The following is a 23,620-nucleotide window of genomic DNA, read 5'->3' as shown; positions in this document are numbered from 1 at the left end:
AGGGCAGCCTCAAGGTGTTGGAGGACAGAGTTCTGTGTTCTGGACATCCTGCCTTGTGGCCCTTAAGAAGCCTGCTGCCCTGAAGGGTGGAGGAGGAGGAGGCTGTCCCATTGCCAGGGCTGAAATAAAACCCAGCTGCCAGTTCATCCAGTTCCTCTATGTGCCATGTTGTCCTTCCCTCTGGGCAGCATAATGTCTTGGGGCTGCCCTGGGCAAATGCGTAGCATGCGGATAATGACCGCTCTCCAATACTGCCTCAGAGTCTCTGAGAAGCCCCTGTCTGCCCTGAGCTGCAGCTGTAGTCTTGGGAAATGCCAAACAATCCCTTCCCCAAGTTCAGTGGGTTTTGCTTTTGTTTTTTAATCATGCATGAAGACCTTGATGTCTTATAAAATTACGGCAACCTGCAATTTGCTGGCGCCTTGGTCCATGAGTGCCGCACGGTTTGTGTGGGGGAGGGAGGAGAGAAACATCAAAATGGAACCAAAAACTCTTACCTTTTTTTTTGGCCGATAAATTAATTGGGCTCTTAATGCTTCTTGGAAGCTTTCTAGTTTAATCATTACCTTTGTTTATAACCTCTGTACTTAAGCGACTGCTGTTTCCCAGCATTCTGCTTTCCAGTCGCGGGCATTGTCTGCTGAAGGAGGAGATAAGTGAAGGAAGGTGTTTCGATGACTCAAGAGCTCCGCCAAACACGGTGAGTGCCACTCTCGCTTCCAGGCTGAAATTGTGAAAAGATTCACAGGGATAATTATGAGGGTTGCCCCTGACTCCAGCAAATTTATGGGCTGTTCTTGATGTTGACATGCTTTCCTTCCAGGTGAAATGTCTGCTAAGTGAAAAACAGTTAACAACTGGCGTGGAACTTTGCCAGCGAAATTTGTCTGTGCAGTTCAGAGCATCCGTGGAAATCCAAGCCTGAAATCCTATGCACACTTCATTGGGAAGGAGGATGGGGGAGGAAATAGATTCGGTCTGCGTTTAAAGATGAACCTGCCTAGTTTGAGCTTTCTGGAACAATAAGCAAACTGAAATTCAATACATCTGCACTCCTTGGAATTTTGAAATGCGGTTCTCTAGCCTTGTAATGTGTATAGCAAAGTGTGCATAAAAATGCATGCATAGTGACTTACTGTGACTCTGGGGGTGCCTGTTTCAAATACCAGTCCTATGAAAGTACTAGATGTGGTCTTATCTCAGCCTCCAGGCTCCCCTATTTGCAATATGGGGATCATAATACCGTCCTCAGGGTTGCCTTAATGATTTCTGAAATAGTGTGCCAAATTCTCCCATAGAAATCAATTGACCGTAGAAGCTTATATATATTTAGAGAGAGACTTGCATAAATATTTGCTGTAGATTCTTGTGTAAAGTATTTTGAATAGACTTGCTAGAACTGTCATTGTATTACTTGGTGTATCCATTCATCCAAGTGTTCTGTTGTTCTTTCTTCATTTACTGTTCAAAGTTCAGGCGCAGCAGTCTTGGTCAAGAAAACCTGGTTCTTATCCTGGTTTATAGTCTATAAGATTAAACCACAATTCCCCAGTTTGCTTTGTTTTTTACATCTCACCTTCCTTCCAGGTAGCTTAAGGTGACATACGTGACCCTCACTGTCCCCACACAACAACCCCTGTGAGGCAGATTCGTGTGTGAATTAGGAACTTGCCCAAGGTCAGCCAGGAACTTCATGGCTGGGTGTGGATTTGGACCCTGGTCTCCTCAGCCTACGAGAGGTGTGGCTTATTTACTCCAGTGGAGTCCAGAGAAGGCTCTCCCACTGCAATTAGACTTGGGAGAGCCTTCTGTTGACTCCATTACAAGACTCCCCCCACCAAATCCTAATAGTGTGTTGTTATTGTTTTTCTGGGGTGAGTGATGTTCCTTATCTTCCTTAAAACCAGGGAGGGAACTGCCTTGCTTTCCACCCCAGCTGGACTCTCCAAGAAGATCACCCCCCTGCCGCCAATTATGCTTAAAAGAAAACCAAGACTTCCTTCCAGCCTAAGCACTGGCCATGAAGGGAAAGTGTGAAGGTGTGCCCAGGTGTGCATAGTGGCTATGGCAGTTCCCCTAGTTCGCAAATGCATCTGTGGGCCCAAATGCACCACACTGCTCTAACCAGTGCACCACACTGCCTGCAACCCCAATTTAATTTACCTGCGGGTAAGTCCCACTGGATCCAACAGGAGTTGCTTCTGAGTGGACATGTTTAGGATTGCACTTTCAAATGCCGCAGCTGGAGTTGGCAGCCCCGCCCCCTGCCCCCAAGATATATATGTATATATATTCTTCAATAACATGAGTCTAGCTGAGTCCCAGCGAAGGAAGCAATACCAGCTGGAGAAGAGAGCCAGGGATGTGCAGCAAGAATTTCCCTGTCAGTTTAATGTGTTGTGCTCCTCCACTGTGTTATATACTAGCGCAGAGCTTTCCAGACTGTGTGTCACGCGACACGTTAGTGTGTTGGCTGCAGTGTCTAGGTGTGTTGTGTGAACACTCCTCCTGGGGCTGGAAAGGGGTTAGTTTAGCCCAGTGGTGGCCAAACTCGGCCCTCCAGATGTTTTGAGACTACAACTCCCATCATCCCTAGCTAACAGAACCAGTGGTCAGGGATAATGGGGATTGTAGTCCCAAAACATCTGGAGGGCCAAGTCTGGCCACCACTGGTTTAACCTCTGGTTTGCTAGTTTAACCTCGGACTTCTCTTCTCTGGGCTAAACAGTTTGTTCATTCATTCATTTGCTGCCCTTCATCAAGAGATCACAGGGCGGTTTACAGCATAAAACACAAAGTACATAACCTAATGGGGAAAGAATAATAGGAAAAGAAAAGGGACAATAATCCTTCTGCTTTACAAGGCCATAGATTAACGTCCTTCTTTCCTCTTGCTCCTCCTCAGTCCTGCAGGTGCCCTTGTTAAATTCGGACACTTTCCCACCACATCCCCTCCCCAATTCCTCCTCTCCACACCCCCATCTTCACTAGAAGCCTAAAAATCTTACACACAGACATGCACAAACCCTCCCATGTCTCCTCTCGTTCCTCCCACTGGCCCTTTGCTCCAAACCAGTTCCATCTGCCCTATTTTATCATACAGTGAGATGTATTCAAAAACAGGAAGACCTCAGAACACATAATGGGCTTATTATGTCCATTTCTCTCTTTGCAAGTGCAAAACAAGGAAACCCATTATAGACTTGCAGAACACCAAATAGGCATGTTAAACCATCAAACCAGCTATAAAGTTTACAATATAAAATGAGCAAACTGATAACAAAGTCATCTAATCACTGGTGGCCAGCAAACCATCTGATAAGTTATCCATAACATCAAATCATGTTTTGTACAGCAAATTCATTTCCAACCTTTGAGCTCCCATCAAGGCAGATAAGCCACCTTTATATTACTCATACGTTTCTCCTAATCATCATGAAAATGGCAAACTGTCGTTTCAAAAAATGGAGTGCTCCTAGGCATTGGCATTTGTACCACTTAAGTTGAATAATCAGGGATCATAGGACCAGTGAGGTGATATCACAGTGTCCCACACTTAGATTGGATTATGCTATAACATTACAAAGCCAACTCGGAGTGAGGTAGCACATCCCACCATTACTTTGAATTAACTATGTAAGAGCGCTATGGGTCCCCTGTTGCTTTTTTGAAGTCAAAAGATAAACAGACTTTTAAATAATATACTCATAGTTAACTTTGTGCTGTTTGCAGGATTCACTAATATAATAGGCACATCAGCATCAAGTAAGCAAAATGGATGAAGGAGGCATCAGAAAACGAAGTTCAAATCAAGAACCTGATGAAACGCCCATCAAGAAAAGCAAATCTATGAATCTACAGAAAGAGGCAAGACTTGTAATATATTACATTGGAAACAGTCCTAGAAGCTCTTAGCCTCCCAGATCTCAAATATAGATTCCATTCTGTTGTAAAAATCATTTTATTGTTTACGTACTTACTGCGATTCTTAAACCACGCTTCGTCATATACAATTCCAGAGTGGTTTTCAAAGGTATAGTTAAAGCAATAGAAATTAAAAGCCACTAAAATTACAAAAAAAGGAGGCCCTCACATCAGCAACGCAAAAATCACTGTTCTGATTAACTATGACCCACTGGCACTGCACCAAAGTCCTCATGCATCTAGAGATCTTGCCTAAAACTTAATGAAGGTCTGAGGTGGCAATTGTTGGGCCCTTTTGCACAGAAAGAGGCTGTGTAGACACCATGCATATAAAACACATTTTCCTCCACAGAATTCTGGGAATCGTAGATAGTTTAGGATGCTGGGGATTGTAGCTCTGTAAGGGGCTAAAGTACCATTCCCAAGATTCTTGGAGGAAGGGATGCTTTTAATGTTTAGTGTGTGTGCAAGTAGACGGGCCTTAATCAGTCCCTCCCTAAAATGGTGCTCTCACAATAGCATAGCTAGGGAATTTTAGATTCTGGAATTAATAGTCTTAAGAGGAGCTGCACATATGCAAAGAGGTAGTGAACAGCGCCAGGTGGCCTCAACCAAATTGTGTCTCTCCTAGGCCTAATACCTTCCCATGGATGCTTATGTGTTTGCATAGTTTATGGCAGGAATGGGGAGCTTGTGACCCTTCAGAGGTTATTGGCCCCCAATTTCCAGCTATGCTGGTTGGGCCTGATGGGAAATGAAGTTCAGGAACATCTGATTCCCCATTCCTGGCTTATGGCATTCACCTCGAGGCAGTACAATACAGTCAGCATTTTTGAAAGCAATGAAAGCAATGTGCTTTAAGTATGCTTAACTCCTTGTTGGATTTTATTTGCGGCAAAATATGCACCGTGTAAAACATGGGAATTAGCTGTTTTGCCCTGAGCCTTAATTTGAATGCAGACCTACCTAACTTGCAGTTCCCAAACCAGGACATGAATAGAACCAGTTATCCTTCAAAATTCACACTTCTCTGAATTTTGCATTTCCGTTCTCATACCAAATGTTTGCAAAATTGTGTAAACTGGGGGGAAGTGTGCATAGTTGGCATCTGTCTGTCTCAAGAGATAATGCCAGTGTGCTTCTAGGGTTGAAGTCAAACCGCTGGAGAACAACGGCGCTTGCTGTGGCTGCAAAGACTGGTAACTCGCAACGGTTGTTTTTGCTGCTGCATTAAAGGAGAACTGAATTTAATACTGGGAAAATGTGAAACTGGGGGAGAAACTAAATTTGACAGTTTTGCCCATCCACACTTAGAATTCTGTCCATAAACACATCCTCACTCTCAAGAGGAGGCACAGTTGCACTTGGTACATGTCCTGTAGTCTAGTTAGGTCCAGCTTTAATGCCCCAAGTGGGGAAGTAAAATGCTCTGTGATGTTAACACCTGAGTTAATTAGTAGAGTGTTGTTTGCTAAATGTGGAGATAATCAGGAAGCTCAGAGATAATCAGTCACCTCACCTGTTAATGGCGCTGAAAGTCTCAGCACAGCAGACCCTGTTTGCGTTCCCCTCACACTCATTACTTTTTCCCTTGGCACCGAATATGAAGAAATGGTCATGGTCAATACTGAGTGCTTATTCCTCCACATTCTTGTTACCCTTGCCAAGGCAACAAGTAACATATATATGCTTTTTAAACATTTTCACCCCACTTCCAAGCTGAAAAAGGCTCCTAGAGCAGCTTACCAAGGTCATTCCCAGAAGAGACCTTAACTCTGACCTCAGGCTTCTGAAAGTTTTTAGTCTTTAATTCATTTTAGCTTTATGTTGATTTTAATTTTTGTGTTACATTCCAAGTCGCTTTGACTTCACTTTTAATTTAAATAGTGACTAAGAAGTACAATTAATAATAATAATAAACTGTAGAGCCTACAGATATGTTTGTTGGGAAAATAAGGTCCCCCTAAGATACATGGAGGGACGTGGGTGGTGGTGTAGTCTAAACCACTGAGCCTTGGGCTTGCCGATCAAAAGGTTGGCAGTTCGAATCCCCGCTACAGGGTGAGCTTCCATTGCTCGGTCCCAGCTCCTGCCAATCTAGCAGTTCGAAAGCACGCCAAAAAGTGCAAGTAAGTTAATAGGTACCGCTACAGCGGGAAGGTAAACAGTGTTTCTATGTGCTGCTCTGGTTTTGGTGTTCCATTGCTCCTGAAGCGGCTTAGTCATACTGGCCACATGACCTAGAAAACCCGTCTGCGGACAAACGCCGGCTCCCTCAGCCTGTAAAGTGAGATGAGCACCGCAACCCCAGAGTTGTTCACAACTGGACTTAACTGTTAGGGGTCCCTTTACCTTACCTTTAAGATAAACGGCAGTAGCTGTTGTATTAAAGCAGTGTTTTTGCAATAAGAGTGGACCCTTCCTAACATATTCTTGGGTTAACATCTGCTTCAGTGTTCCTGTCCCCCATCCATCTCTACCCTCATTATACTGCCTACAGAAGATTGAAATAACCACTCCGGTTGAATTCACCTAACCTCAATTTCTTTTCCCAGGTGGGCCTGCTTAGTGGAATCTGTGTCATTGTTGGGACAGTGATTGGTTCGGGAATCTTTGTTTCTCCAAAAGCCGTTCTGGCTAATGTTGGAGCTGTTGGGCCCTGCTTAGTCATCTGGGCAGCCTGTGGAGTGCTTGCTACGTTAGGTAAATCACTACTGCTCTTTCCAACTTATTCTCTCCCCTGCTGCTCCCAGTTTATTACAAGCTCCTTATCATGTGTTATTTTGTTTAGCCCTTTAATGATGGATTTGCATTTGCTAGTTTTGCGTTTGAAACTAGCATATAAGATATAGGTGAACAATTTGTTTGGGGAAAATACTAGCCAAATCTAATATGTTACATTACAGTGGTACCTTGGTTCTTGAACAGCTTAGTTGTTGAACCAATCGGCTCCTGAACGCCGCAAACCCGGAAGCAAGTGTTCCGGTTTGCGGACATTTTTTGGTAGCTGAGCATCCGACACGGCTTCTGTTTGAGTGCAGGAAGCTCCTGCAGCCAACTGGAAGCCACGCCTGGGTCTTTGAATGGTTTCGGGAGTCGAATGGACTCCCGGTACGGATTAAGTTCGAGAACCAAGGTACCACTGTATTTTGAAGCTCCTTTTGTTCATCTGGCCTCTCTTACAAATCACCTTGTGATGAAGAACCAAATGGTCTATGTTTAGTATATGGCAACCATATCCTAGCATGTTGTCATGGTTAGACTAGAATTGGGGGTGTTCAGGGTTCAAATCTCCACTCCTCCATGAAGCTCTCTGTGTAAACTTGGACTAGTCACCATCCCTTAGCCTGACTTACCTCACAGGGTTTTTGCATGTATTGAAGAAAATGGAAAGGATGAATGAGAGATAAATATAAACGTAATAAATATGTGATAACTGGCTCTAAAAATAACTTTTTTTGCTTTTCTTTTATCGATGCCCCCTGAATCCCAAGGCACCTGCTGATGATGTCATGGACAGTGTCTAATAGACACCGTGAGAGAACAAGCGCAGTGTTTATAAATGAAAATAATCAATCGTGCTTGTGGGGGAGAGGGGGAAAAGCATTTCTTCAGCAACTCAAAATTATAGTTGGTTGCCACCAGATGAGCTTCTCACAACAGAAGCACTTATTGGGTGAGAGAAATGTTGACTAGTTCCATATACCATAACAAAATTATGCACTTAATAGGAACAAAATCCCTGGTGACTTGAAACAGGTTAGAAGGGTTAGGTTCATATAGAGCCCTCCAGAAGCAATACTGAAATGGAGATGGGTGATTGTGGCAGTGGTGGCAGGTTATTTTGAAAACTCCCACTTCTTTCTTCAGGGGCACTGTGTTTTGCTGAACTTGGCACAATGATAACAAAATCAGGAGGAGAATATCCGTACCTCATGGAAGCCTTTGGCCCAATCCCTGCGTATTTGTTTTCCTGGGCAAGTCTTATCGTCATCAAGCCCAGTTCCTTTGCCATTATTTGCCTCAGCTTTGCTGAGTACACAGCAGCTCCATTTTATCCGGGTTGTGACCCCCCCACAGTTGTCATCAAGTGTCTGGCAACAGCAGCCCTCGGTGAGTATTTGGCTTTTGATCAGGAAGACAAAGGTAGCTGGAACTGTGAGTTAGTGACCTAAAACCAAATGCATACAGAGATAACGGCAAATAATAGGCTTCCTTTTACACCGGTGCAAATTTGTGGGTTAATTTGGCACAAGCTGGAGGCAGCTGGTGCGCAACAGAAGCAAAGAGACTCTGCTAGGTATCACAGGACCCTGGTTCAAATTTCATCTCTGCCATGACCCCATGTGAAGCCTAGGTTAAACTCCCCTCTCCCTTTTTGGGAACTTGGGAATACTTATATATGGCTCCTGCCAACGCCAGGGCAAGTAGATAAATAGGTGCCGCTGCAGCGGGAAGGTAAATGGCGTTTCTGTGCATTCTGGTTTCCATCACGGTTTCCCGTTGCGACAGAAGCGTTTTAGTCATGCTGGCCACAGGACCTGGAAAAGCTGTCTCTGGACGAACACTGACTCTCTCAGCCTGAAAGTGAGATGAGTGCTGTGCCCCATAGTTTCCTTTGACTGGACTTAACCTTCCACAGATCCTTTACCTTACCTGTAAAGAGTGCACATGATGATGAGTGAAATGGTTTGAACACTTTGAATGCAGAGGAACATATGAAGCTACCACACAGCTGGTCAGTTTATTTGTCCTTCTAGCCCACTATTGGCTACTCTGAGTGGCAGGAAAATGAACTGGGAAGGCAGATTCCAGGGGTACAGAAGCTTATTTGTTGTGGTGACATTTCTCGTGAACCTTCCACCCTTTCCTTTCTCTTAGTTACAATTACTCTGGTGAATGCCCTGAGTGTGAAGTGGGCGAGCTACGTACAGAACTTTTTTACTGCGGCTAAAATGGTGATTGTCATAATTATCATTGTAAGTGGGATTGTTCTTCTAGCCCAAGGTATGTTATGTTGAAGTCTTAGTTGCAGTATCTATCTATCATCCATCTATCTATCTATCTATCTATCTATCATGTATCTGCAGCAGTTGACTGGGATTGATACAACTGCTTTGCTTTGTTTTTGCTTTCTGTTTGGGGGGTGGGGTGGGAAACTGTTTATTGATATTTTTAATATCACCTTCCTTGTAAATAAATTAAAAGCTGTTTATGACATACATTAAAGATAAGTCTCAAGTTTCTAAAAAGTCACATTCCGTTTCAATATGTTTGAACATCTAGCATAAAATAATCTATGGGTAAGTGCCCTTTGTGAAGTGGTGGTGGACCACAAAAATGGGGAAGGGGTCAAGGAGGGTCAGTTGGGTGGTGGGTGATCAATGTCCCTCTTATTTTCCTCTGAGGAATGAATCTGGAAGATATGATACCAAAACCACAAAAGGTCCAGTGGCATCTTAGGCAAACAGATTTATCAGGGTGGGTGGGAGTTTTCACGGACTCTGAGCCAAGTTCCTCAGATGCAAGTAATGACATGTTTCACTTTCCCTCCCCCAGGAAATACAAAGAACTTCAACAATTCGTTTGATGGTCCCCCACTTTCTGTGGGTACCATTAGTCTTGCATTTTATAATGGACTCTGGGCCTATGATGGATGGTAATATAATTTTATGACTGTCATTAGCAGTTCATGCCTTATTTTGATCTGTCTTTACTGCACTTTAACAAACATGAAAGCATTGGCACCTGAAGTCTTGCTGAAGAATCACACCTGGAAATAGTGTAGGGTGGGGAATACTAATTCTAAACTTATGGTGACTTCCTGATAGGCATGAAAAGAGACAGAGCCCACCCACTTTTGTGGGGGAGAGCTAAGCAGACCAAGTGAAACTTGCTACCACATGATACAGTGATGGCCAATAGCTGAGATGGCTTTTGAAGGCACCAACAATATCAGCTAGTCTTAGGTTGTTTGAAAAAGGAGTTAACAGCATCTTAAGGTTAGAAGCACTACTTAGAGCCAGTTCATAGGCACAATAAAATCTCTAATCCAGTAGGTCTCTCCAGATGTTTCCATAGGTCGGTGTGTATGTGTGTTGTCTTGATGGTTGCTTCTCATATGGGAGGTGAATGGATGCCAGGTATTATAAAAGGAGGAAGGACTCATATTTGTTAAGGGAATATTTTTTTTCCTGAAGTGGTAAGGCTGTGTCTGGGCTGTAGTATTTCAGATGGCAGATGGCAGCTCCTTCGTACTCAATCCTCAGAATAGACCCCTACACATAGAAAAGAGCATGTCACAGAAAAACATAATTGAGAAGCTTTTCCTTTTGTTCAGGATAGCTATATGCAGGGCATCAGGCTACCAAAGGCTGATCTAATGTATGTTTTAATGTACAAAGGATTATTTTTGCACAGAACAGGTGCATATATTCTTGCTTTTTTATTGATACTTGCTATTACTGTTGAAAGCCATATTGGGCACTTGCTTCTGTGCAAATGCAGAACACAAATCAAAATAGGACATTTTCTACTTGGTTCTGTGAAATGTCTCATGTTGCTGTTGTTGGTAGTTGAAAGGGAATTATAATTTCAGTAAAAATATGGTTTGCCACCAAGACTTACATCCCATAACTCTTTTATTTGGAAATTAAATTCCACTGGGTTCAAGAGGGTTTCCTCCCAAAAATGTGCAGGATGCAATGTAACATTTTGGTACTTCTCCCCCCCCCCCATCCCTTCCAGGAATCAACTTAATTATATCACAGAGGAACTTAAAGATCCTTATAGGTAAGAAAAATGCTGCATCAGCTGACAGAACACCATTTCTTTTTCCTCCTCCCTCACAGTCCCATTGAAACAAGGATTTCTAACCTGCCATTCAGGGTACAGCCCTCCTCAGGCAGTGTGCAAAAAGTTTCACAAAGCAACAACAAAATCCAATAAGCTGTTTTCTGAAGCCAGGCCCATGTCAGTGAACTGCATCTATACAGTCAGGAGGAAATACTGTATTTTTCCGTGTATAAGCTGCCCCATGTATAAGATGCCCCCTACTTTTTGGGACCCCAAATTTAGAAAATGGGCATATGCACTATCCGTGTGTAAGATGCCCCTAGATTTGTAACCTTATTTTAAAGTGAAAAAACTCTAGTCTTATACACAGAAAAGTACTGCTCCAAGTCATTTTGTTTCCTGAGGCAAAGGACAAGATGGTTGCCACCTGCGGAAGCTGACTAGATTGGCTGTTTTAGTCTGACAGTGCCCTTCAGAACCACCCAAGATGGGAGAGGCTGTGTGGCACACCCAGCTCAGGGGGGAAATGCCTGGGAACCCTGGAGGAACTGCCTCTGGCCACCAGCATCTGCCACCCAAGGCAGTTGCCTCACTCTACCTAGTGGTAGAGTTGGCCCTGCAACCACCAACAGCTGAGTGAAATTAAAAGTCTAAATACACAGCTGTTTAAAGCCAAACTAGATGTAATGTTTAAATGTACAGATTCAATTAATATACATATATCTTATAATGTTAATGACCAGCATCCATGGGGGCGGGGTGGGGGCTGGTGCTTCCCCCTTAACCCTCCTCCCTCCCCAACTGCTTTGTCCTGCTGACCCTCCCATCCAAGCTGCTATTTACATTGGGAAGGAAGCTCCTCCTCTGGTTCTGCTTGTGTGCCCACTCATCTTGTGTTCTTACGTTCTCAATGCAAATATCATTGCTGGAAGTTGGGTAGGGTGGGGGTGCTAATCAGGACCATAGGGTGGCAGATGTCATCTTAGAAGATGTGTTATTGTCACTCAAATAAGAGACAATGCTCATTATTTAAAATTTGACAATTCCCCCCTTTAGAATTGTTCGGATGCAAATTTATATAGAAACCTAAATGGTAAATGAACTAATATTTCTTTAATTGTGTAAAAACTTGGATGTGTAACTGATTGCATATCTCTTTATATTATCTAGAAATCTACCACTCTCTATTGTTATTGGAATCCCTCTGGTCACAGTTTGTTACGTTCTGATCAATATATCCTATTTCACGGTTATGACGTCAACAGAACTTCTGCAGTCTCCAGCTGTCGCTGTGGTGAGTCCAAGTGGGGAAATGTGTTGTTTTTCACCTCTGTACAATTCACAGAGGATGTTTTGATACAAACAGCAGAACAAGAGTGGAAGTGGTTTAAGTAACACAAGGGAAAATTTGTTCTCTAAAAAGTTGTCCAAGCTTTTTACTAAGTATGTTTAATTACTGCTGTATCGTCACGCGTCCAGTTGGTTGACCTCTAGGTTTTAAAGATGTGCATTATTTCAATTCCTTCCATCACAGACATTTGGAGACAGGGTTCTTTATCCTGCTTCCTGGATAGTCCCTCTCTTTGTGGCTTTTTCTACCATCGGGGCAGCCAATGGGACTTGCTTTACTGCTGGAAGGTAAAACAAAACTTTCTGATGTGGAATTCTAGTGTGCCCTAGGTTAAATTTGATTGATATGCCCCCAGCCCTGAATCCAGATTGCACTTATATGTACCTGGAGTTAAGAGCATCACAGTTGCCAACAGGCAAATGCCCAGGTGACACTTAAAAGCAGGTCATATTGCAGACGGCTGCACCAATCATCTGCTAATTAGAAGTACAGTGCCTCTGAATTTTTCGTTTTCCTCTGAATTAATCCCATCATTTTCAAGTAACTCATGGTGGAAGCTGCCCTAGCATTATGTGAATAAATAATTCAATGTGTTAGTGATATATTGTGTAAAGGAGTACTTCACAGTCATTCTGAACGGGTCCCATGTCTGCACCATCCTCTCATTAAAAGTAACCTGGGGGCACTCAGGAGATGGGGCAAATTGACATCTCCAAGCTATTAAACTTTGCTCAGTGGCTGGCAGGTGGTGGAAGGAAAGGTGGTATAGAGGGGGAAAGCAGCTTAAATTTAACATCACCCCTCCACATTCACTCACATTTATTGGAAGCACAGTAGTACTGTATATGTCAGATGGGGGAAATCCTATACCCTGTTGTTCACAGTGCATGTGGCAGTTGTGCTGATCTCATTCCATTTCCCAGATTTTTATGCTTTTAACATTGGACTTAATCAGGATCTTGTTTTTCTCAAACCTCAGCCGTTGCAACTAGTTCCTCATACACTCTCCATAGCCCATATTACTGCATGACATGGTAAACACAGATTCTGCAATGCTCTCTGAATGCATCACCAAAAATATGAAAAGCGCAGATGTCTTGTCATCCTTTGCTCTGGGTCAGCTCATCACAATGGCTTCTCTAATGAGAATAATTTACCTTCTCAGGCTTGCTTATGTAGCTGGTCGTGAAGGACACATGTTAAAGGTGCTCTCTTACATCAGCATTAAGCGCTTAACTCCGGCACCTGCTATCATCTTTTATGTAAGTATGATTTCTGAAGTGTCAGAAGAGCATCATAAGACCCCTGCTGGATCTGACCAAAGGCCTGTCTAGTCCAGCATTGTTCTCTGTTATTGGAAGCAGGGCTTAGCCGTCACGACTAGTAGTCAATGCTGCTTTCATCCTCCATTAATTTGTCTAATATCCAACCGGTCCAAGTTGGCAGGCATCACAACTCCCGTGAGGTCAAATTCCACAGTTTAATTATGTGCTGTGTAAACAAGCCCTTCCTTTTGTCTGCGTCTCTCGACATTCAGCTTCCTTGGCTGGCCCTAGGTTTTAATACTGCGAGGGAGGAAAATGCAATTGCATACACCTCTATAACGCCCCCTCCACTTCATCTCCTGCTTTTGATATAAGATCTTAAATCTTTAAATAAAAACAAACACATCTCAGCAATCTGGCGCTGTAATTAAAACTCTTTTGAAAGCTCTGTGATTGCACACGACTTTCCTATCTGTATGCAATTGGAGTCCTTGCATTATTATAAAGCAACCATGCAGTAGGGCTGCAAATTTAAAGTCACTGGAGAGACTAAGCAAGCATGTCTGATTAAGTTTTCCAGCAGAGTTATCATAGCCACAATTAGTATTGGCCATTAAAAGGCCTCTAAACCCAACACTGAAATCTGCAGGGTTTTTTTTTTTTTAAAAAAATGCCTTCTCCATAATGCATTTCTTCTCCTTTCAGGGTGCAGTAGCTATTATTTATATAATTCCCGGAGACATCAACACCCTCATCAACTACTTTAGCTTTGCAGTTTGGATATTCTATGGTCTAACTGTGCTGGGACTCATTGTCATGCGCTTTACAAGAAAAGATCTTGAAAGGCCTATCCGTGTAAGTAGCCCACCAGAAGATATTCTCATCAGTGTTCAGGATGGTTTGGCAGTTCCTCTTGTGTTGCTCCTTTTGTTACTGCTAGAGTTGGGGGAGAAATTAGGTTAACATGTGAGCTGCCTCTAGATTAGATTACTGCAATGCACTCTATGTAGTGCCGTTTTGAAGAGCATTCAGAAACTGCACTTAGTGCAGAATTCAGGGACCACAATTGACTGGGAGTAGGCAGTCTGATCCTAGAACGCTGATCCTGGTTCAAGTGCATAGGATGTGTTAGCTCCCTGGCCCAATTCAAAGTGCTGCTCTTGACGTATAAAGTCTTACATTGCCCATGACTTCAATACCTAATCATCTGAGAGCCTTCTTTGTGTGCCCCCTTCAATAAACAGCAACATGAGAACAGGCCTTTTCAGTGGTGGTTCCCCAATTGTGGAATGCTCTTTTTAGAGAGAGATGCACCTGACACCATCATTATCAACTTTCAGGCACTTTGGCAATGATGTTCCTTTCCCCAGGCATTTGGCTCTTAACTGGAGTGTCAGGATGTGGTGGTATCCAATCCTTGTGTTCACTGTTTAGTAGGATGGGATAGGATTTGTCATTTTTATGTGATTGCAAGATGGGTAGCTTTTGTCAATTATCTTTTGGGTGTGTTTTAAATTTTGTATCATGTATGTTTTCATAACTCTAACTCACTTTGAGACATCTTTGTAGCAAGCGCTGAATACATCTTGAGCAAAAATATTATTCGGCCTTGCTAGGTCGTTCCAATCTGGGATTCCTCAACACACACAATTACATTCCCAACCCCTCCGCTCTGTCTTGCAGGTCCCTCTTATCATCCCCATCCTTGTGATGTTGGTTTCCATTGTGCTGGTCCTGGCACCCATCATCACTGCACCTGAGCTGCCATATCTGTATTGCGTTCTGTTTATTATCAGTGGACTTGTCTTTTATGTACTTTTCATCCACTTCAAATTCAGCTGGGCTCAAAAAATCTCAAGTGAGTATATGGTTGATTTCCATCCCAGGGGAAGAGGTGTTTGTGATGAAATAATCTGGTTGTGGCTCTTTAACTCTGATTCAAAGGGGAAGAGCTTCTTAAAGAGGAACAGTTGAGGTGCATGAGATACAATAAAGAGGAAATTATGTGAACAGAGGAGGCTCATAGAGCCGGGAATGGGGTATGTGGTCTCCTCAGATCACTCGAGTTGCTAGAGATTACATACACAATGCATGCTTCTGCGCACTGGCCACTTGCCCTTTGCAGGCACATGGGTGCTAGTGTTTTCAGTTACAAAAACATTCCAATTGGAATTTTCCCCCTTCCTTCAGGGTAGGCAATTTCTAAGCCTCCCTATATTTTAAAGAGCTTTAGACATTCCTGTACCTGCTTCTTCCTAACCACTAGCCATCTTTTCTTTAAAGACTGAAACTTGATGGTAGTTTGACATACACAGGAAATACATCCTTTTGATTGTGGCAACTGGTCTTTTGAGTGGACTTTGACACTTAGCTAAGGTTACAGCTCATTATGTCCTGGAAACCATTTGAAATGTTGTCCAAGATGCCCTCACTTTGCCAGTCGCCATGCCAACAAATGACCACTTATAATTTCATCATGTTAAAGCGGTTATCCAAAATAAGCCCATAATTTGCAGAGTTAAAAATAAACCTGTAAATATAAATCAATTTAACCAGAGTTCCAGTAGAACAGAATGCTACTCTACCCCGATAGCACCAATAGTATAAGACCGTGTATACTGATTTCGAATAGACCTCTTGATGTTTCCAGAAATAACAAGATGCTTAGATTGGTTTTCAGTTGATGTGATGTGCTCAGCATTGCACATACCATCTAGTACACTTAAGAAATGGAAGGCATCACAATAAAGCACTGGTTTTGAAACTGTAATTTCTGGAATATTCTCAAGACCCATGTTAATTTGGCTATAGGAAAAGTAAAGCCCATAATCTGGCTTGTGCAATCAACACGGAGGCTTCTAAGTGGTTAAGTGCAAAAGGGGAAATGATCTAGGAAAAGAAATGGTACTAACAGTGCAATTGCCATTTCTAAAGGCTTCTGACCTCAACAACTTCTGCGTTTCAGAGCCCATCACTATGCATCTTCAGATGCTTATGGAAGTAGTTCCACCAGAAGATGTTCCTGAATAACATTGAATTTTTCCATCATTAAAAAGGCTAGATCCTGGAAATGGTTCAGCAGGTATGATACACCATGTCCACAACTATAAGTCTCAATTCTGAGGATAAGAGACATTTGTGAGACAGTAAGTGTCCTGAAAAAGACACTGTTCTGTTCCCCTGTAAAATGCATTCGTTTTTGTAACACATTGAATTCAGGGATTTTCAACATCTTAAGAAAATATCTGAATGGGGGAAAAGACCTGAGTATTTGTAGGCCATGGACTTGATTTCAGGTATGGAATTTCCACATTATTTTCTCAGCAAGCTGAAAGGACAGAACATACAGTATTACAGTGCCATCTACCAGCAAAAAAAATGGAAGCGCAAAGATGAAATCTCATATATTAAATGTCTTACAGATTTATAAAGGGTAGAACCCGAAATGAAATGACAGGAAAATATATGGGAGGGAGAAAGACATGTGATCTAGACGTAATCTGTATGATATTGACTCCTGCGGTTGAAGAGGTCAAGACAAGTACCGTAATACACTGGAATAGGCTGAGGCTTCTCAAAGAATGACTCTGCCTTGACACAATGAAACATGAGCAGATGATGGGAAATATCTCAACACTGGAGCAGGTTTTCACAGGCACAATGATTTGTGTATTAGAAGCGTAGAGTCTGTCCAGCATGAGGCTTAAGGGCAGATCCTTGGTTGCCCATAGGAAGTGTGTTTTTGCACCCAGGGAGCCTCAGCTTGGTTTGCTGCTGTCATGTTTCTACCTCAGTATCCTGCACAGCTGCATCTTTTGAGGAGTGCATGCAAAGACAGAAGCTGAATCAACATTTTTTTATATAATTCCAAAGGAAAGACAGCAAAGAGACTTGTAGCACCTTAAAGATTTAATGGATTTATCACAACATTCATAAAAAGAACTTTTGCCACACCAATTTCCCTACTTGCAAAATGTCTTCCCCTCCAAAACAAAGTTGCCACTACACAGATTTCAATTTGGGTGCCAGGCTAAAACCTGTTTATTTACTCAGGTTTAATTTGTAATAACTGTCACCCACGTTTTATTGTTTATCTACTTTCTCCTGTGCAGTTGGATTTGCTGTTTTAATTGTTGTACCCACTCTGAAATCCTTGACTTGAGTGGGTTACATATATTTTAATTAAATAAATACAAGCAGGTTTATTACAGATTGTTAGACTTTAAAAGGTGCCAAAAACCTCTTTGCTGCTACAGATTAACACAGCTACCTCTTGGGAAGTTAGTAAAAGTAAAAATGGGCTGTGATTGTGTAGGCTGGATCCAAGAAGCTACATCTTTGATCTGGCTACCACCATTCCTCTTACCATTGGTTTGGGGTCAGGGTTCCACAATATGTTGTGTTTGGGATGTGCAAGCTAGGTTTTCCATGCTGTGCTCAGCTGTTGTCTCATTCCTGAGACAGCAGGCAAGTAAGTGGAAATAATCTCAAAGGGGTCAAAGTCAGGACTCATATACTGAGCAGGTGGTGATCTTGGAACAGACATGTTTGTTGCTTTTCAAAATTACTTTTGTGAAAGATTTGCAGGAAAACCAAAGATGTAGCATTTCATACTGCTGCAAACATGGGATGAACTGCTGGTAAATGGAACACTAGACGTTCTTTCCCTACCTTCCTCTGGCCTTCTCTAGATTCCTTGTGCACTCTGAAAAGTCAAAGTTCCAGCATCACTATTTTGTGACTTGTTGCAAATGCCTTTGGTATATTTTTATCATATTTTCTATTTAATTAATAAATAGTTTCTAAAAACTTCAAAGATGTAAAGGATGGTTTTAAGAGTGTTCTTTATTGCTTTTCTAACAGGCATAAATAACTTTTTCCATAACTATTCATAAGATTATGGCCTTAAGAAGGGTTTATCACAATATCCAACTTTGAGCCAAATACTTCTGATTTAATTGCTTATATGATATACATGTCCAACTGTTATAACCTCATTTGGGTCAATCATGTGAAACACTGAAAGCTCAACAATTGCTGCCATATTCATTTTATAGAGTAAACTGTTGTTGCACTGTACAGTTACACATTTGACAATGTGGAGTGGGAATATTTAACTGGAAAAAGTAGGGGCATTTAGAAATTAGGACGCAGGCACCAGAGGGCATGTTAGAACCATTGCAACTAATACCTGCAGCTTCCAGAGAGACTGTCACTTCAGTGGCAGAATGCTGCTCCTCGTTGGAGGATATAGACTATAGCATCTTAAAAGCTACTATTTATCCAATACTGTCAACAGAGCAATTATTTTGTTAAACGTACTGCCTTGTGATCTTCAGATAAAAGGTAGCATATAAATTTAATAATAAGTACATCAAATGGACTATCATATATAATTATGCCTGTGCATCTGACATCTGACAGTCATTTGGGCATCCTTCACTGGTTCACTGGTTTTTGTTGTTATACTGCTATGCGAACAGGTAGGGAAAGCTATATTTATTGTAGCAGTACTTTATTATAATTTTTAGTTCTTCTGATCAAGTGGCTCTACCAGCCCCTCACAGCTCCTGGATCCAGATATACCCTTTGATTCTAAGGCTATCTCTAATTCTTCCTACACATACCCACAGCTCTTTGTGCCAACATAATAACGTACAGAAACAGAGCAGTTGAACAAAGTGTCTAGTTAACTAACCATTTTGAATATTGATGTTCAAGGAAGAGCTATAATATGATTTAACTTTTATTATCTACCATATTAGATCAGGAAAAATTAGATGTAATGCATCAGCTGTGTTGGACCAAACAATTCCACACAAAACAAACTGATCAAATTATCAAAGAACTAGAAATAGTTTTCTAATCAAGTACTTTAACATTTCAAATTAGTTTTCATATTCTGAAAACAAAAATATTTGCTGCACAGATCAGTCAGCATCTTAGTTTTATACCTTATGATACAACTGACAAAGGGTATATTTAGTACATCACCAGTATTAAACTGGTTTTGATGGCTACATTTTCTTAAAGAAATTAAGATCAGAACTAAATATTATGCTAGATTGAACACCTGTCTCTAGCAGTACAACAGACTGTTTCTACTCTTAACTCCTTTTGTCTAAATATATCTGTGAGGCTTCATAATTTGTTTTGTGAGGAAAAGGCCAGAAGCTGTGCTTTCTTTTTGAAACAGGCTCCAAGAATAGCCAGAGAGAGAGAGAGAGAGAGAGAGAGAGAGAGAGAGAGAGAGGATTTTCACCTGTCTCTAGCAATACAACATGGACATGACCTCACACCAAACACTTGGTATCAATGGATGCCAGAGAGGGGGGGAAACCACAATGCTTTATGTGGCCGTTATAAGCAAAGGCAATGCCTGGTTTGGGCTTGCACACTGTCATTTTAAACAGGTTGCTGGAAAGGATTAAAACCTGTTCTCCATTTTCCTAGCTACTACAGAAACCTCATCTAAATGTTAACACGCTGAATGTTCACAATTCACTTTCTATAACTCAGAAATTCATTGCTTCAAAGAAGCACGTTACTCTATTCCCAAAAACAGTTTCATTCTGCCAGCATCCATTCTGTTACAATGTCCTTTGTAGTCAATAATTACCACTGTACATAACTGCTTTGCTTTACAATGGATCATAAAGCTGCAGGAAAATTTTTTGAAGGAAGAGGTTCCAAGGTAGCACGAGGGAAAATATTCTGAGGGTTGTAATGGCTAAGAAATCCAAGTTACATTGAACTTGAATGGTGCTTCTCAGACTTTCTACTCTCAACTCCTTTTGTCTAAATATCTGTATGAGGCTTGATAATTTGTTTTGTGAGGAAAAGGCCAGAAGCTGTCCTTTTTTTTTTTCTTTTTTTTTGAAACAGGCTCCAAGAATAGCCACACACACAGAGAGAGAGGATTTTCACCTCCCTCCATTGGTTTCACGGTTGGGTAGTTAGCAAAAATCACTACAACTCTTCTACTCAGAGCAAATTTACCTTGAATTAAAACTCACTGAAATCAATTGTACATGTGATCAGTCTATGGCAGTCAAAGAGCAAACATCCCACCCTCCCACCATGACAACCCTCTTCAAAATCATGGTCAAAATTTAGAATTTTTCCTGATGTTCAAAAAGCTAAAATGCTTTCATTATGGAAATGCCACCCAAACTGCTTGAGCTTGCCAGAATGTGGGTTCTTATGTGACAGCCTAATTCTTAATCCCCATTTCCAAACCAGAATCAACAGATGGTGTCACTGTTATCCAAGGATTCCTCTTCCTCTTCCTCCTCTGTTGAAACCAGGTGCACTTTCTTGGGACCTGTGCCTGCTTAAGAAAAAAGCACATTATGCATAGATCTAGAAAAGCTAATTTCCAGCATTCTAATTATTATTATTATTATTATTTATTATTTATTATTATTTGTACCCCGCCCATCTGGCTGGGTTTCCCCAGCCACTCTGGGCGGCTTCCATAGAAACCAAAAATACACTAAAATATCACACATTATCTAGTACAGTTTAACATGCCACTTTGAAGAGAGGGTCTTGCCTGGTTCTTAATGGCTCTGGGTGCTATAGGACAAACAATACTGGCTACCATCTGGTGGCTGATTTTACATTAGGAATGTAGGGTGTGGGGAAGGTGGAGGTTTCACCTTTTCCTCCCCAGATGAAATCCTGCCAAAAAAAAGGGTCTGTCTCCCCCCCCCCCCCCAGGCTTTGACTCTAACACCAATGGGTGTTTAAAAAAGGAAAAGCCTTACAGGTGACAGTGATGTTTATGTCTGTGTGTAAAATGTAGATCAGTTGTGAGTCAAGACCCTGTCCCCCGCTTTGTGATGGAATAAGACACATGGACACAAGTATTTTAGGTTAATGGGCTAAAAAAGGCCACAACTTGATTGGTTACAGAATGTGAGTAGTATTGGATCTGAACAGACTATACTTGACTCCTGCCCGCTCTGCAGGAAGTCACACAAGGGTTAACAACCTGTAGGGGGAACTTGTTGATGCAAATCAACTGGAAGATTTCCCCTAGTCACTGAAGGGTTGTTCCATGGCCCTAGCCACCACCTGGGCTTTGGACAGGAACCACGACCACTGGATTCCTTTAACGGAATACCCTTCAAAGGGAGGGGTAGGTGATGGCCACAACCTCCCCTCCAACACATGACTCATGTCATTGAATCTGTCTGTAGGCAGGCCTCCATGAGCAGGAATGAGCAGCATATTCTCTGGCCGGGAAGCCACGGGCTTCCATGGCCAAATGCAACACCCGCATGAACTGATCCGGGCGAGGTGGGTACCATCCCGATGTATCAGGGATGCGCTAGAACTGGGGAACCTAAGGTAACGGTATCTCCTGGTGTCGTTTACAGGGCAGGGACCTTATGTTCTGATGCTGCAAGCTGAATAAGGGCGCCTTTTCCTCTTTGGTCAGTTTTCTATTGATGGATGCAGCCCAGCAGCTCTGCAGTAGATAAATTTATGTCTTCCAAACGAAGCCCCCTAGAGGAGCATCCCGGCTCAACCTTGTTAACAGCTACGCCCACTCTTAGGAAGAGGGCAACAGAGAAAGCGTCAGAGTACAAGCGAGATACATATTTTGACCAACAAATTATCTATCTACCTACCTACCTACCTACCTACCTATCATGTATATGGCAAAGAGTGCTAAACGTGATAGGCCAACAACCTACACCACTTGGTGTCTACCACCTGTGCCAATCCTCAATCGCCCTGCGGGCTACAAATTCAACATGGGGGTCCGTAAAATAAATGGATTTACTGAAGAAGGGAATATCAGCTGACTGCATCCTTAAAGACTTAGCCGCACGCCCCAGGTCATGCAGGTGTACAAAGTATTGAAGCACTTGGACTGTTGGGGGGGGGGCAGACTATGCCCAATACCTACAAATTTTACCCGATAGGATATAAGATCAGACCAGGTCGTCTTCTAAGACCTAATAGTTGAAGGTGCCACTGAGGCCATACTCCCTCCATCACTTCAAGTTTGCAAGGTTCCAAAGATGCTCAGGGGATGGGTCCAGCAGCAGTTGCACCTCTGGTGCTAAAGAATGGAAGCGGTCCATCTTCTTGGAACGTGACGATTGTTTTGCCAGGACACTGATGACAGCTTGATTATCAGTCCAAAAGCCAACACGGTGATCTCTGAAGTCCACCATCTAAAGGTGAACTGCCCCTACTAAGAGAAAAAAAACTCTAAAAAGGTTGAGGCTTGTAATAGTTACCACAGCAGCTTGATGCGCACACCAGCGTCCTTTGAAAGAAACACCAAAGCCCAGAGATCCCACCACGTCCGATTGAACCTGAAAATCTGTAAACAATTTTGAATTGTTCTGCCAGGTGGATACCCCAATATAATGATCCAGTAGGTAAAGCCAAACCCTGAGAGAGGACCATGCACCTGCCTTTGTCTTTAATAGTTATTTAAAAGAAGAAAGCACGTTATGAGGGGTAACAAGCTCATATAACCAACATGCTTCGGTCTGATTAATGCATGAAGGGTTTCATGTCATAGAGTGAGCTGCCCTGGCAGGCTTAGTCAGGTCTCTTCTCCTTGCATTGGGAAGAAGGTAATCAAGCACAGTGTTCTCCCTCAGTTTCCCTTAAAAGTTCAGCATGCAATGAGGTTTAAATCTGACCGATGGAGAGTTTGTAAGCTATTATTATTACCTTACCAAACATTTGCTGTATATTTTGTGCAAATATATGCTGGGGTTCCTTCAACCAGAAGTGTATTTTCCCCAAACCTGGATCTTGGCATCCAAGAATACTCATTTTATACATAAGTTCCCCCTCCCCAACCAACACTCTTCACCCCTGTAGCAATACCTGATAAAGTATGTTGGCTAAATTTTATACTTATGGTAAAGCTGTTAGTGGTACCTGAACCCTGATAACTAATGAATCTGATCACCCAGTTTCAGAAGCAGCATGTATCAGGCTTTCCTTTGCAGGTAAATATCACCAGAGAATTATGATGTTTCTGTTACAATTTACAAATACAGTGGTACCTCGGGTTACAAACACCTTGGGTTACAAACTCCGCTAACCCGGTAGTACCTTGTGTTGAGAACTTTACCTCAGGATGAGAACGGAAATAGCGCGCCAGCGGCACAATGGCAGCGGGGGCCCCCATTAGCAAAAGCGTACCTCAGGTTAAGAACAGTTTCAGGTTAAGAACGGACCTCCGGAAAGAATTAAGTTTGATACCCGAGGTACCACTGTAGAGAGTAGGTAGAGAGAAACAGCATAG

The 23,620-nt window shown here is 42.3% G+C and overlaps 2 protein-coding genes across 3 annotated transcripts in view; one reads left to right on the top strand and one right to left on the bottom strand.

Annotated features, from left to right (window-relative positions):
- Positions 1-618: 618 nt before the first annotated feature.
- On the top strand, positions 619-20,196 carry LOC308483103 (b(0,+)-type amino acid transporter 1-like). The gene is made up of 13 exons (XM_081016686.1): positions 619-700; positions 3,733-3,867; positions 6,480-6,627; positions 7,795-8,037; positions 8,806-8,931; positions 9,484-9,583; positions 10,672-10,716; positions 11,890-12,013; positions 12,254-12,357; positions 13,236-13,332; positions 14,041-14,190; positions 15,019-15,193; positions 16,301-20,196. The coding sequence occupies exons 2-13, from the start codon at positions 3,775-3,777 to the stop codon at positions 16,363-16,365; spliced, it is 1,470 nt and encodes a 489-aa protein (XP_080872812.1). The 5' UTR covers positions 619-700; positions 3,733-3,774; the 3' UTR covers positions 16,366-20,196.
- Positions 19,262-23,620, bottom strand: part of TDRD12 (tudor domain containing 12) — an 84,120-nt gene continuing 79,761 nt past the window's right edge. Inside the window, exons 33-34 of one of the 2 annotated variants that reach the window (XR_013989584.1) lie at positions 19,598-20,668; positions 19,262-19,408 (exon numbers count right to left, since the gene is read on the bottom strand). Coding sequence is in view for 1 of the 2 variants with exons in the window: in XM_081016643.1 (XP_080872769.1) it covers positions 20,580-20,668 (89 nt within the window). In the remaining variant the exon portion in view is untranslated. Of the gene's footprint in view, positions 20,669-23,620 lie in introns of both variants that reach the window. The other variant, XM_081016643.1, reaches the window with a different exon arrangement.

The sequence above is a fragment of the Podarcis pityusensis genome, assembly GCF_964106645.2.
Source record: "Podarcis pityusensis genome assembly, chromosome: 8".
In the NCBI taxonomy this organism is placed as follows: domain Eukaryota; kingdom Metazoa; phylum Chordata; class Lepidosauria; order Squamata; family Lacertidae; genus Podarcis; species Podarcis pityusensis.
Note: the sequence above shows the minus strand (reverse complement) of the source record. Positions and strands in the feature narration are given on the sequence as shown.